This window comes from Dreissena polymorpha, chromosome 4 (genome assembly GCF_020536995.1).
Source record: "Dreissena polymorpha isolate Duluth1 chromosome 4, UMN_Dpol_1.0, whole genome shotgun sequence".
Lineage (NCBI taxonomy): Eukaryota > Metazoa > Mollusca > Bivalvia > Myida > Dreissenidae > Dreissena > Dreissena polymorpha.
Window position 1 is genome coordinate 131,046,633 of NC_068358.1, and position 15,879 is coordinate 131,062,511.

Here is a 15,879-nt window from a genome sequence, read left to right on the forward strand (position 1 = left end):
CTTAAAATACGTCGTAACGTACTTTAACAGAAAGTTTTATTCGATGGATAAATCCGAAGAAGATTTGAAAAAAGAGAATATTACAGTTCAATCAAAATAAAAACAAAAAGAACGTCAAGTGTTTCCGAACAAGAGAAAAAAACAACACCAAAGTGATTTTACAACCGAGAAACAGGGACGTGCTTAACATAAAAGTAACCATATCGTTTTTCCAAGCTTATTTAATTAAGGTAGCGCACCCGTAATGATTTCCCGCGATTTCTTCGCAAATTGAAGAGCCTTTTACCTCTTTACTTATGGACATCTAATTTAAGCTGGTACTAATGTGAAGTTGTCGTAACCGAATGGTTAAGGCGATAGACTAGAAATATTTTGGGATCTTCCCGCGCAGGTTCAAATCCTGCCGACAACGCATACTTTTTTCGACGCGTTATATTTCTTTTAAAACGTATTTTGATTTAATATAGCATATAAGCCATGTTTATTGTTAAATATGTTGCAATTTTTATTCACATTCTTCAATTTTTAAAATTAAACCAACGTTATGGCTAAATTGTGTGATCTACTGCTGAAGATACGAATCATTCATGTTACATTTTTATTTTTATTTCAAAAAATAAACGGTAAATCTGTATATTTATTGGTATTTTTGCTGTTTATAGAATATCTATAAAAACCAAGTTCAAAATATTACTTAAATAATACTATTTTGCATTTTATGACACTTCTACTTGGCTGAAACCATTTACATTTCAATGGGCTCTTCCATAGATAACAAGTATTTAAAAAGAAATGTCTGTAAAAAAATACATATGTTATCTTGTTTAAACTTTAAACACCTTTACTGCATCTGTACACACCAACTGCATGCCCATATTTGGAAATCTGGATGAATTATGAAACTTTATTATATCCCAGGGTTGCAAATAAACTGTACAAAAGACGAGCGTGGGGCTTGTTTAGAAAAAATAAGTATATGTTTTAAAAAGCATGGAAAGCCTACCTTAAAATTTGCATGTAGTTAAGTTAAATGATGCTGATTAAGAAAATAATACATTAGGTTATATTTGGAAGGTTCCCATTACGGGTGACCTTAAGATCATGCTGAGGACAGTCAAAATGTGTATGACTCTTATCAAATTTCTCAATTCAAATGTTCAGACTGCATGTAGAACCGTTAAAAGCATGATATGATATTGTCATCGTGGACACAAGTGTTCTTATAACATGTATCAGTTATTTTACTAAATATAACTATGAACTACAGTCTTACATTAGGTATTATACTAAATTGAAAAGAAGAATTTAGTTTGAAAACATATTAACGTAGTATATACACATGAAAATATACAAATGATTTAAATTCATTTTGAGGGTGTTCGCATCATTAAAAAGAGAGATACATTACGAAATATTTACATACATGATCTTACGTATACAATGTGTAGTACGATATGACCATATACTTTCACTTAAATCAACTGTAAAACAATCACATAGTCAGTTACACGGTCAGTCAACGTACGATAACGAGCTTGTTTCGTCTTCAGTTAAACCTTGTTTCGTCGTCAGTTGACCTATACTAGTATGTCAACGTTCGGCTTGTTCTAAGTAAGCATTCACTAGGATGTCGCACGACAGTAATAGAATACCCTACTTGCGTACATAATGATTTTATTAGAATCTTGCCTCTAACCTGTTGGTTTTGAACCAGCTGTATCTGTTATTTAACCCTTGTGAATATGTACTTACACACACGCCATCGTCTCGATTTCTCGATGTCAACGGTCACGACTTGTGCTATATGTTCCAATAATTGAACTGATTAAACATGCATCCGCTACTGTAACCCCGACTGTTGTAGATAAAGACTATCAATATAACCCCATGCGAATTTACCATGGTTTCACTAAGAAATTATTCCATCAGAAACGTGTTTACTACACGTGCAATATTATCTGACCAGACGATGAAGCAGAACAATGCAGACTTTTCATCTTATCTTATATTCAAGATTCGTGCCGATAAACCTACGAACAGCAAATAATTATCATGCTTCACTACGTTTCAAGACTCGAGATACCTCATAATTTTGATAGTAACGAAAGCAACCGTAATGTGTACGTACTAACATATCGGAGAACCCGTACATGTAACGCGACTCAATTCTCAATTTGTCGTAAACCGTCGTTTATATTCGTGGCAATTAAAGGTAGTCGTTGTGGACGATTCTTATCGAAGCCTACTGCAGCCAATTGTATAAACAGTGGTTTAAATGTACTGTGGTAATTTGATTACCGCAGTAATTTGCATGGTTAGATTACCGCCGTTTATTTTCATTTGTATAAACGATGGTTACTGCGCGGTTACCTAACCATTGAAATTTGTCAACTTACCGCAGTAAAATTACCAACAATGCAATACCGGTACTTAACATGACGTCATCTTCGCGCAAATTGTCAATTTGACAGCCGACGTTTTTGCAAAATGGAAAATTTCAACAAAAGAGCGAAAGCTTTTAACGAGCGCGAAATCGAAGTAATGACAGATTACATGAAATTGAATATTCACAAGCTTAGAATGAATCATGGCTCGGGCGGTCCGGGCATGGTTGCTCGAGTCCGTGAGATTTGAGACGAACTTTTAGCTGGTGTAAACGCATGCGGAAACGGACCTAGGACACTACAACAAATCAAGGAAAAGTGGAGGAACATGGTAAATATAGCATTAGTATGTCTTTTACTAGAAATTTACATAAAATATACACCATTTCCAATTATACGAGTGAAATTGATTTAACGTACGACAAAATTAAGCGAGCACTGAGGAATATTTCGACCGGTGGTGGGCTCAAACCCTCGACTGCCGTAGTAACGACAGGTTGTTTTTTCATTTGAGCTAACATCTCACACACGGGTGGCGCAGACTACAATTCATAGATTTTTAATTCACCTAGTAATGGCAGAATATCGAAGAATTTGAAAAGGCGAAATGAAATGTATCCATTTATGTTATATTTATTTTAGACCAAAAACGCTAAAGCCGACGTTTCAAAGGAGCGAAACCATGCTGCCGCTACGGGGGGAGGACCGCCATTGACTGAAATGTCGCAGACCTCGCAGGCGGTGGCGAGTCTGTTTGCCCACTCGGCATCGTTTCATGGCGTCGTGGACGACGCAGATACCGTCATCGGTTTGTTTAATATTGTTTTAAGATATAGTAATACAAATGAAAGATATTCCCGATATTTCATCTTCATATTTTTACCATAGCCAAAGATAATAAATACTATTATGAAAAAAAATCGAATACTCCAAACGATTTCTTCTCTTACCTTGTGTTATTAATTATCCATTGTCAGTGATACATTAGATCCTTTCCAATCATTTTCGAAACAATTTCAGTTATACTCCTAACACATTCACGCATTAATTAAATCCAAATCGTTGTAGCGGTTACTCCTCCATCGCCGGGGTTCCTGGGCCTGCCCATAATGCAGTTATTAACCGCCATGAACATCCCGGATCCCTTCGGTGTGGCGGAAACCTTTCAAGACAGTAAGTACAGACACTTGAAAACTCCATGCTTTAACTTACAGGAACCGAAATACGACTGTCTAATTCGACATCCACAGACTAAATGACGTTGACTTTACACAGCGACTGTTCCAAAATGTTTGGGTGAACTCAATGACTATGCTTTTGAAATGTGCATTGTGTACATTTAAAAAAAGTTGTTCCTTTCCTTATATTTATATCGAAGATGTACAAATATATGCCACTTATACGTTTGATGTACACATCTGTTTGTCAATGCGGTTTTTAGCAGTAACATGCTAGATAAATAGATATGTGTATTGTATTGTTCACAAAACTTACCCGTGTTATAAATGAGCGATTCCGTAAAGAGCAATGTGTAGGGGTCCAATGAGGGAAAACTATTTCCCTTATGTTTTTGTTTAAGATAAAGATTTGTTTAATTAAATTTCCAGATACGCCGAGATGCCCGAGAAGCAAGGAAAACTCAAGCGGTAAGTTCTTTCATTAAAGGGATCTTTTCACGCTTTGGTAAATTGACAAAATTGAAAAAAGTTGTTTCAGATTCGCAAATTTTCGTTTTAGTTATGATATTTGTGAGGAAACAGTAATACTGAACATTTACCATGGTCTAATATAGCCATTATATGCATCTTTTGACGATTTTAAAACCTAAAAATTATAAAGCGTTGCAACGCGAAACGATTGAATAATTTGGAGAGTTCTGTTTTTGTCGTTAAATTTTGTGAAACTACGCAGATTGCTTATATAAGGTATAAAATACTTCACGTGTATGTACTCGGCGGAATAGCTCAGTAGGCTAGAGCGTTTTTACTTCAGGACTCTGGCAGGACTCCAGGGGTCACTGGTTCGAAACCTGGTCCGGGCAATGTTCTTTTCCTTTTTTTAATTTTATTCTTGATTTTTTACTGGAGCTTTTACGATCCAATGTTTACATTTATCGATATAAAGCATTTAATGAATAAGTTAAAAAATGCCAAAATCTGTGAAAATGCCCCTTTAACATAACTCTAATAAAGTAATATGTACGAAATAAAAAAATATATATTTGTAAATGTTAACATTGTTTCAATATTTATTGAAATGAAGTGTATATATCATAAAATGTAATGCTATAATTACAAATACTTCTTACAGTACCACCAAAGACCAAATAACATCTATAGGTCTTTGGTACCACTAATAGTACAAGTGCTAGTGCTACCACTACCCCTAAAACTACCGGTACTATGCTACTGCTACTGCTTGTGGTAATACTACTTCTAGTGCAACTAATACTACTACTGCTACTTCTAGTGCTACTTCTACTACTACTACTACTTCTACAGCTACTTCTAGTGCTACTACTACTACTACTATGACTGATATTTCTACTACTTCTACTGCTACTACTCATACTTATGTAACTACTACTATTACTACTACTACTTCCACCACCACCACCACATTTTCTTCTGTTTTCCTGTTTTTTTCTGTTAAATAACTTAAAATTATAAAATATATTTGGATATTTGTTGTTCTATTCTAGCAACATCTGTTCCATCAGCCTCAACCTCAACCCCACTGTCCAGTGACAGTAGCAGAAAGAGGTAATAATGGGATATGTAAACATGAGAACTATAACTATTGATAAATCAGGAGTATTCTTTTTGTTGAATCATTTTCTTTTTATTGGCAAGTTCATGAAATGTAAATGCTTGATATTATTATGTCTTTTTGTTAAAGCTTCAATTCATTAAAATGTTCATTTAAATGTAAGATCAAGTACATGTACTTTGTGACATACTTTTGAACATTGATCTTTAAGGACTCTCAAAGATGCCCAGTTAGAGGCCCTGGAAAGCCAGGCAGAGATGAGTCGGGAGGGGGCAGCATGTTACCGAAAAGTTGCACGACTTGCCGAGTTATTGATAGAACGCCTTGAAAAACAATGAAAACATTTATTATTCTTGTTAATGTTATTTTACTGTTAAATCTTTTTGTTTGATAGTTTGATTTGTTAATAACAACAACAGTTAATACAATTATAATTTATTTTACTGCATATGTTCATTCATTTTCACCATTTTAATTGCAATAAATATTTCATTTTCCTATACAAAGATGTTACTGTTTATATACAATCGAAAGCTTGAAGTAAACATACATTGCACTATTACTTTATTAAATTAATAAACACAGAGGAAAATGGCAATACAATGTAAACAAGAACAGCAAACTTCCTGTGATATTTTCAAAAAGAAATCAGAATATCAATTAGTAATTTTTAAGATAAATTTCATAAATGAAACAAGCAATTCCTTGAATTGATATCACCCGCCGATACGCGCCAAATAAAGAACAGGGCAGTAACTGTAAAGTAACACAGTGCAGGGCTATAGATATCAGTGAAAATAATTGCAATAATATTGCATTGCAATTCTCCACACTGATATCTATACACTCATGTCTTTTTTTATGTAGAAATCTTTTATCGTATCTTAGATATAGCCCTAAAAAGTTACACCATATAAACAACAAAGGGCAATAACTCTTTATTTTAGAACGTTAAGGGTTATGGTTCTTGTTCATGGTATACACCCACGCCTGACATGTTTATGACAGACAGACAGACGAACAACGCTAAAACTATATCCCTCCGCCTTCGGGTTGCAGGGAGATAACAAGAAGAATGAAATTATTATAAATGTAGCACTGTTACATTCAACATGAAAAACATAGTGGAAAAAATACTTAAACAAAATACTGTTCAATCAGTCTATTCCTAACACCACGTCCGTCCATTGGTCCGTAAAAGTTCTGTACGTCCGGTTGTTCGTCAAGGTCGTCTTGAACATCCGGGTTCGGTTCCCCCCACATCCGTCTCATGTTGTGCAGCACAGCGCAGGCCAACACTATCCGCGTCACCTTTGCAGGCTTCATTCGAATCTGAAAATGAAATACTTCTAATAATAATTAATAAATAAATAAAATCCTAACTGCAACATTCACATAATATCTGTCGTGTTCTGAGAAAACTGGGCATAATGCATGTTCTAAAAGTGTCGTCCCAGATTAGCCTGTGCAGTCTGCACAGGCTAATCAGGGACGACAATTTTTCGTTTAAATGATATCACTTCTTAGCAAAAATCCAGTTTAAGCGGAAAGTGTCGTTCTGATTAGCCTATTGGGACTGCAAAGGCTAATCTGGGACGACACTTTGAGCACATGCATTATGCCCAGTTTTCTCAGAACACGGCATATATGTTGGTCATTATTTTCAGATTGGCAATGTTAGCAGTAATGAATTAAAGGGACTTATTCACATAATGTGTCTTCACATGGGTTGCCATTTTTTTTATACTTTGTATAACCATCCACGTATTGTTGCAAAATATAACGATAACAAAGGAATCGAATAAGTATAAGTCGGTGGCATTAGTGTTATTTCTCACACTGACATAAAAATTTCATTTATTTCTTGAATCTATGACAAAAAGTTGAAAAATTCAAATTTTTATAAACTGTGAACAAGTCCCTTTTAGTATGCATTCATGAAAATTAAATTCAGCATACTTATCCAAACAAGGATGTTTATTATGAAATGAAATACCAGTTATTAAGTATCAATCTTCATTAAGGTAATTTTTAAGCTTCCTGCATGAAATATTAATGAATATTGGTAAATTTTAACTGCTTTTGTGTTGACAAAAGACCTTATTCATTCAATTATTGAAGTTTATTATTAAATTTATTATTATTAAATCAAACATTAAATTTACCTCCACATGCAATATATGAAAGGTCCTCTTCCATACACCAAAGCACCTCTCTATAATGTTTCGCGTGCTTATGTGTGCTTGGTTGTACCGTTCCTCGGCTTCATTTCCTGTGATAAAGGTAACAATAATGATAATTATAGTTATGCTCATAATAATTATTCATTTTATTATTATTTTCATTTAACCTTTTTGCTTTTTTCCTGTGATAATGATAACAATAATGATAACTATAGTTATGCTCATAATAATTATTCATTTTATTATTATTTTCATTTAACCTTTTTGTTTTTTTATCAGCATATTAGTATTATTGTAGTTTTTAGTGCATTTAACAATTTATAATCAATTATTTTGTATATCATAATGAGTTGTTAATAAATAATTCATATTAGTGATATAATTATAAAAGCATTTGTACCTCAATGATTTTGCTCATTATACCAACACAGAACTGAATTTCTTTCATAAACTAGTTGAAACAAATTATGATATTTAAAAACACAACAACTGATCTTACTTGGATGCAATATGGGTGTCATTAGGAATGGTCGACAGGGATAGCCACTGTCTCCCAACAGCCAACCACGTCCAGGATCTGCATGTAAGATAGATATATAGCAAATCACACATATCACAACACATACATGTTTATTAAATGATTTATTTAATATTTAATGATATAACATAGTATAACTGTAAGGTATAATGTATTTTAGGATTAAGTACATGACTACATCACAGTCTATCTTTACTTTATTATAAAATACTAGGAGTCTATGGAAGTCACAACATGAACATACTAGTAAAACTCTACCTGTTAATTAAATAAATAACTTTCAACATTATATGAGGTAATACAATTTTATGCATTAACCTTGATGATTTGCTTCTAAATGTCTGCCAACGTTGGACATCCTGAAAACGTGGGAATCATGGCAGCTTCCTGGCCAGCAGGCATTCATGCTTGTAAAATTCCCTATTGGAAATGGATTTAAAACATGAGCTAAACATTTTATTCCGTGTATCATAATTAATTTACATAGGAATCTCAGGGTTGTTATTTTGTATAATTATGCTAAATATCTATGTGAATTTTAATTTTAGCTTAAGTTTTTATAAGTAGATTAAATAAAACAATGTCCTTTGATAGATATAACTCAAGATTTTTTAACATTAAAATCCTTTGTTTAATTTAATGGATGTCCTCACTATTACTGCATTAGATTTACAATAGATGAACTATTTTTAGAGATTTATCTTGAGTTAAATAAGAGAAAATAATGTTGTTTTAAATGTAAAGCAGCTTTGCAGTAGTCTTAACTGTTAGAATTCTTTTACAAAACAAATAATTAATTTTATATTTCTATCAACATAGAAATATAAAATTAATTATTTGTGATCTAAAAACATACAAAACTCAATGATTATAGTGCTTTACATGCACTTGTATGTGACCAATAATAATCGTATGTAATATTTCTCATTTACATAATGTTTGTAAAACAAATTAGATATATAATGGGCTATTAATTTTCAGAGATAACACTTATAAAAGGTGCAATTTCTTTCTCTTGGGAAATTTTATTTTTATGTCTTGTTCAAAGGCACAAAAAGTTATTACAATTTTTAATGAAGATTTTTGGTCCAAATTTAAATATTATATTTTGCATGCACCATAAATGAATTATAATTCAATTCAGGGACCTATACAAACAAAGGGATAAGCAACCTCGCGATAACCCGTTACAGCACGCAAAATAAACCGAGATTTGATAATCTCGATCGATTGGTCCCTGTGTAGCGATAATAAACCGGTGCGCGAGATTTGATAATCTCGATTGCTTGGTCCCTGTGTAGCGATAATGCGGCTACACGATATCGATTGCGAGGGATTTCGCTTATTGAGCGGGTTACGTTTTTTCGGATTCAAATTATATAATGTTAAATAAACAAGTACCTATTCGTTCAATTGTTGCGTTGTTGATCTCAAAATCAATCATTATTCAGTCTAATTATTACGTAGTATGTCGAACGGGGACCCAATTATCTGACCCTTTGATGAATATTAATTGCCGGTTGTTTTGCCAGGGTTAAATTGCCGTTGTTTATCGCACGTATGTGCATGTACAAAAGACCGGTCTTTTAATAGAATTAAAATGTTACCATGTTTTGTTTTAAATAGCAACATAATCAAGACATGCTAAGTACAAACAACTCAAAATGTATAACTGTTCTTTTAACCTCCGACGCAACAAAGTTTCGCATATTACAGGCCCGTATCCAGGCACTGGGCCCAGGGGCCCGGGCCCCCCCAGCCGGCTGTCGAGTTATGTATTTTTAAATAATGGGCCTACTGCAAATTTTTCTCATATGAAAGGGCCCATAGTACACTTTCCCGCAAAACAAATGCGCAGATGTGTTTTATTGCCCCTGATACACAAGGGGATTAGCGCTAATTTACTCGCCAGTGGAGATAAGCCCCTAGGCTATGTTTTATTTATTACGTACCTTGAGGATCTAAAGTCACGAATTCTTCCTTAGGAATATAGAAATCTTCCTAAGAAATTAAATCTTATATAGTCTGTAACCTTCAAATTAAAAACCGTGAACGAATTAATGACGTTCGTTCATGAAAATCGCGCGATTGTTCAAGATATTATTGACCAACAAAACGGCAATTCATGTTTTGATATAGGATATTACCTCTATACCTTTCTAGTCATTTGATTGACTTCCGTTCACTGGGAAAAAAATAAGAGCAGGAAATGGTATTCTAACACAGTACCTCAATCCGGTTTAGTGTCATATTATCTGAGTCGTGGGCTATATATGTTTTCAAATATCTAGGATTGGATGTTTTATCATATTTTTTGGGTCAACGTTTACATTGTGCTACATCCTCGTGTCATAATATCAGATTACAGGAAGCACAGCAGAGGATATCCGTAGAACGACTGTTCATAATAGATGTACATGTAGCTGATGACGCACATCAAGCGCAGGATGGTAAACTAGGTGAATATTTTAATATTCATGTATAACAATTTATTCATACATACATTTTCCGCTGATGAAGTGCGGCGTAAACTGTATAGTAATTTTTTGATCACGAAGGATTCTGTGGGGTTTGTCAAGTTGTACAATTTATGTACAATTATAAACTGAACTCCGACATAAAATTCATAAAATTATATTTACTTATAGCTATTTTGTCGTAGTTATTTTTTAATATAATAAATCAAGCCTCGTTCTGGGAAATCTGGTCTTAATGCATTTGCGTGGAGTTTCGTCCCATATTAGCCTGTGCAGTTCGCATAAGCTCGTCAGGGACGACAATTTCCGCTCTTTTGGTATTGTTTTTTTAAAAGAAGCCTCTTCTTAGCAAAAATCAAGTTAATGCAAACAGTGTTGTCCCTGATTAGCATGTGCGGACTGCACGGCTAATTTGGGACGTTACTTTGCGCACTTGCATAAATATTCAAACAAAACATAAGCCTCAGTATATGCAGGATCTTTGTGCATTATGATATAACTTGTTACGACTAAACACCTTTCTACCGTCCCGGTTATTTCGCTGACAGGACCGGGGGTTTTGATTTCAAAGAAAAAATACTAGTTGGGTATATGTCAGTTACTGACATATAACCATAATAGTATTTTCTCGTTGAAATCAAACCTCCTCTAAAGTCATACTTTAAGTTACATTTCTGTGCAAACTGTGTTGTAGATGATAAACATTTTATTATTTATTTACTTTGAAACTTTAGAGGAGGTTTGATTTCAAAGAAAAAATACTACTTGGGTATATTTACTGACATATAACCATAATAGTATTTTATCTTTGAAATCAAACCTCCTCTAGAGTCATTCTTTATGTCACATACAGTCAAAACTGACCTAACGGCCACCTGAATTTACCGGTCACCTGCAGACAACGGTCAGTCTGGAATCCCCCCCGACGAAAACACTCTATATAACACTTGAATTCAACGGCCACCTGTCCATAACGGCCAACGGCCACTACATTCCACTCCGAAATTCATGTTTGACCTGAAATCAACGGTCACGCGTCAGTCGTCTCGAGTCGTCTCGAGTCGCGAAAATTAAAAACACAGCACATCATGTGTCCGTCTATTTTGCGGTAAAAGCGTCTGATAGCGGTAATTGTCCTTGATATTATAAAAGCGGCCCGCTGCGAGTAAACAAACAATTTGTGCATCCATGACCGGTATGTAAAATTGTTTCACCTTTATTATTGAATTTTCATTTTGATTGCATTAAAAGACCAATTGTCTGCAACTCATTTTGCTACCAGTTGTTTATTAAAAATATATTTTATATTGGTTACTTTACATGACTAACCCACTCCTCTAAGCCGAAATGATCCGTAAAACAAAATTGTGTCTTTGTGTCGTATGAACGAATCTGCACTAAAACTAAATTTAGGTTCACATCGTACATGCATGATCAGTTGTTTAACGTAAAGACGGTTGATATTCAAATGCCTTTTTTTCCATCTCCGGGATAGTGTTTTAGTATGTTGATGCTGAATTAACAAATATAAGTGTACATTGTATATGAAGTGAAAATACCAATGCATAACGCATTAGCGCGTGACAAAGTCAATTGATCTGTATCGCTGATTAAGTGTTAAAAACAATATTAAGCTGGCGAGTGTTTTTATAAGAAGGCGATAAGAGGATTAGTGATCAACTTTAATGGCAAAACATGGACTGATTTGCAATATTTAAAGCGTCTGAAAGCGGTAATTGTCTATGATATTATAAAAGCGGCCCGCTGCGAGTAAACAAATTATAAGGTGTTCAGAAGGTTTTTTTTCCGGGGATAATTGTGGGTGTATCTTCTAAAGAAAATGTATCAGAGTTTATAACTTGTTGAAAGTAATTATCGCTAAATTAAATGACCGCTATTTCTTTGATTTAGAACGGTACAATTACACCGTACTATCGGTTTATGACACCGAATCCGCTTTTTAGACTTTTACGGACGTGACGTCAACGGAACGTGACAAGCTTTATTTACTGAATGAATGAGATGCATGAGAAAACAATTATACCAGCGTTGATAAAGTCATTGTTTAATTTAACATTATGAAATAAAATCAATCTAAAAGATATTATTCTCTATTATTCAATGTACACGCGTAAGTTAATGCTGTTATTATGCTTTGTTAATGCAATGAGCATTTGTTTTACACTGTATGCAAACGACTGGGTGGGGTAACGACGTAGTAATACTACCAACTGACCAACCTTCTTAAAATTGTGATCCGAATTCAACGGTCACCTGTGGACAACGGTCACTTTGACCATTTCCCTTGACTGACCGCTGAATTCAGGTTTGACTGTATATAAATAAAGGTTTTTGATTTTCAAAGGTTGCTTTTCCTTCTTCACCAAACATCATACATTTCTGAAATCTTTGGACTTCAGAAAGATGTTGATTTACTTGTAATATACCATAACTTTATATCACAAAATAAGGTTTTTATACGCATTAAAATTCACCTTGAACAGTGCCAAATAAAAAAAATATAAGGGAGGGGAAACCCCTCCCGCACCATCCCAATTTTGGCCTCCCCAGTTAAAAAATCCTGGATACGGGCCTGAATTTTGCCTTGTTTGTCTTGTAAATAAATAATTAGTTATATTAACACGCAGTATGATACACGGAACCCAATTACCGGTTGCGTTGACGAGTAACAATACCATTTGTTTCACAGGGTTTCAATTGCCATTGTATATCGCACATATGTGCATGTAGCAAAGACCGGTCTTTTAATTAATTAAAAATGTTACTCTGCTGTGTGAAAAATATCAACATTATTAACGCCTGCCAATTGCTTACAATTTAAAATGTATAATTGTTCTTTATCATCCGAGACAATGAAGGATCGCATGCCGTTATATTATTCTGTTGGACTCCTTTTGAACATGATATCCATAGTAGTACTGAAAGTCTTTTCGTGATTTCGTGTTAAAGTATTGAACAAAAATCAGCAGAATTTGAAGGCAAGGCAATTCATAAAAGTCGTTTATGTTTTATTTCTCAGTATAAATCAGTTAATCACTGAAACATACACATTAGTTCATGCATGATAGGTAATCTTGGTATTCAATCGGGACTCCTCGGACAATTCCGCCATAACGGCGATCGTCTCTCGGGTGTATTTGGTGGAAGGATATGTCTAACGCCTCTAGGCGGAAGATATTACACCGAAAATATAGTTCGGGTTACAAACCAATTAATTTGCACTAAATCAACCGATAATATAGATATATAAGGACCAATATCTTTAAGGAGTAATATAATAGAATATTTATTAATGTTATTGTTTAAAATTAGATATTATTGCATGCAAAATATTCAAATTTTAATAAAATGTTAAGAAAGCCAATTAGCTGTTTATTGAAGTGAAAACAACAACATTATTCAAACTTAAAAGAATCAGTAATTCTTAAATTATATTGCTGATGTTCGGCTGCAGGCGACAAACTTTGAGATTTAATCAATATGTTTATGTTCTATACCATTAACAATCGTACAACACTGTACAGTGGTACAGAGAAAACTCTTCGGTGTAATATAAGAAATAGTAAACTCCACATTGGTCCCAATGGCATTATAGTGACCAGCCAGGCAGTCACAAACTGTATATGGACCATAGCCATACGGCCCTCAGTGGGGCTATTATCAGTATTTAGACACCTGAAAGATTTCATGGAATGGAATGAGTGGGGCTTGATTGAATTTGAAAAACGATTCTTTCTGTGCATTTGATGATGGCAACCCTACAGTACTTCTTGCAGATATTGTTTATATTTTATCCTAGGCATTTTAATTCCAGATGTTGTTATCCCGGCCAGGCAACTAGCTTTTCAAAGCCTTAAATAATCCAGTGCCATAAAAATTAGGGACAGTGTAACAATGTTCAGTTTGGTAATATTAATATATTAAAGCATAACTTTGCCCTTGGAAATGAACTCAATTCAGAATGGCCCCTCAAAATAAGACATACTGTATTGGAAATGTTAAAACTGAGCAGTGGTGTTGTTAAAATTTATATTATTTATCTTTTAAGAAACTTTAAGAAACATATCACAGGCATGCCCATGGTTTTGGGTCGGTACTCTTAAGATGGGAAACAAAAACACTAAATATGGTCGACAGTGCAGGCAACAATTGTAAAAAGATATTTTCCATCCCTGACTGCCATTACTGACATGAAGTAATTTAACTGTAATATGTCTGGAAACAGTGTCAGTCACACTTTTCTAAATATTGATTTATTCATGCATATGTATATATATGTCATACAAGTACAGATCATACAATACAGTCAATTTACAACATTTAACAATTGGAAAACAATTATCACAGGTTTTGGATCACAATGCAGTGATAGATCACATTTTGAATATCACAGTCAAAGTTAATCAGTTAAATTCAGTTACAAGTAACTAGTCAGTGTATTTAGCAGAGATCTGAAATAACAAGTAGTTACAAGATTTGAAATCAAGATATGATATATATATACCACATGATGTCCCATGAAAGTTTTGCAACTTATTTCCAATAGGGTCCTATATATGGGTGGCAAATGTACACAAATGGTGGCATTAATACACATAAACATATCATTCATTTAAACTTGAGACTATAGTCTTGAGATCAAATAGTAAATAGCATATATTATTAGAGAGCACTGGTTATACTATTATCTTGTTATCACATTTAGATGTATGTTTTCATGTAACATATTCGGGCCTACAGCTCAAAAAATGCTAGCTATGCCCCTGAAGAATCTTATTCTTGAGTTCACCTTTTTAATAATATTATTAACAATAGATGTAGCAGAAAAATCAGTGTCGAATATTGAACCAAGGTGTTCAACAGATGATTGAGAAACAATAGTGTGATCATTACATTTTACAGTAAAATTATGAAGTTTAGATAATTTCCTTTTGGAACCAAACACTATACATTCAGTTTTTCCAAGGTGTAAAGACAGTGTTGTTATCCACTAACCATTTAATACAATTTTCAAGTTCTTTACAAAAATCACTACTGATGATACTAGGATCTTTGTAAAAATAAAGGATGACACTTTTATCAGCATATAGAATAAGTTTACATAAATACAATAATCAAAAATCACTAATATCCTATATCAGTGTTAAGGCATTATGAAATGGAAATGGGTGTGACAAGTAACAAGAACCCTACACATTTACATCACAAAACATCTGATATCTACAATTACTGGATATAATATATATATATGTTGAAAGTAAATATAAAGAGGGCAATACGAAAAAAATGTACAAAAGTAGTAATAAAGACAAAACAACCAGTTTACAATGTTAAGATTTATGCAGTTGTTGGCAATAAGAAAACAATTACCATTCTTAACTTTGAATTTTTCAAGTGTAAATACATGTATGTAAATCAGAACACAAGAATTTGTTTCCCTGTCACTTTGAGCAATATAAGTGCCCAATGTTTACACTCAGTGAATTTGTAAAACCAACTTATATGTG

The 15,879-nt window shown here is 33.7% G+C and overlaps 2 protein-coding genes across 2 annotated transcripts; one reads left to right on the top strand and one right to left on the bottom strand.

The window, feature by feature from the left end:
* The first annotated feature begins 3,003 nt into the window (after positions 1 to 3,003).
* Positions 3,004 to 5,653, top strand: LOC127876522 (uncharacterized). Its single transcript, XM_052421821.1, has 5 exons — positions 3,004 to 3,192; positions 3,453 to 3,557; positions 3,992 to 4,030; positions 5,086 to 5,146; positions 5,365 to 5,653. Exons 1-5 carry the CDS (start codon positions 3,105 to 3,107, stop codon positions 5,489 to 5,491), a joined length of 420 nt encoding a protein of 139 aa, XP_052277781.1. The 5' UTR covers positions 3,004 to 3,104; the 3' UTR covers positions 5,492 to 5,653.
* Positions 5,654 to 5,788: 135 nt separating this feature from the next.
* On the bottom strand, positions 5,789 to 8,293 carry LOC127876517 (putative nuclease HARBI1). Its single transcript, XM_052421817.1, has 4 exons — positions 8,193 to 8,293; positions 7,836 to 7,913; positions 7,319 to 7,425; positions 5,789 to 6,485 (listed from the first exon to the last, which is right to left on the bottom strand). Exons 1-4 carry the CDS (start codon positions 8,278 to 8,280, stop codon positions 6,291 to 6,293), a joined length of 468 nt encoding a protein of 155 aa, XP_052277777.1. The 5' UTR covers positions 8,281 to 8,293; the 3' UTR covers positions 5,789 to 6,290.
* Positions 8,294 to 15,879: the final 7,586 nt, after the last annotated feature.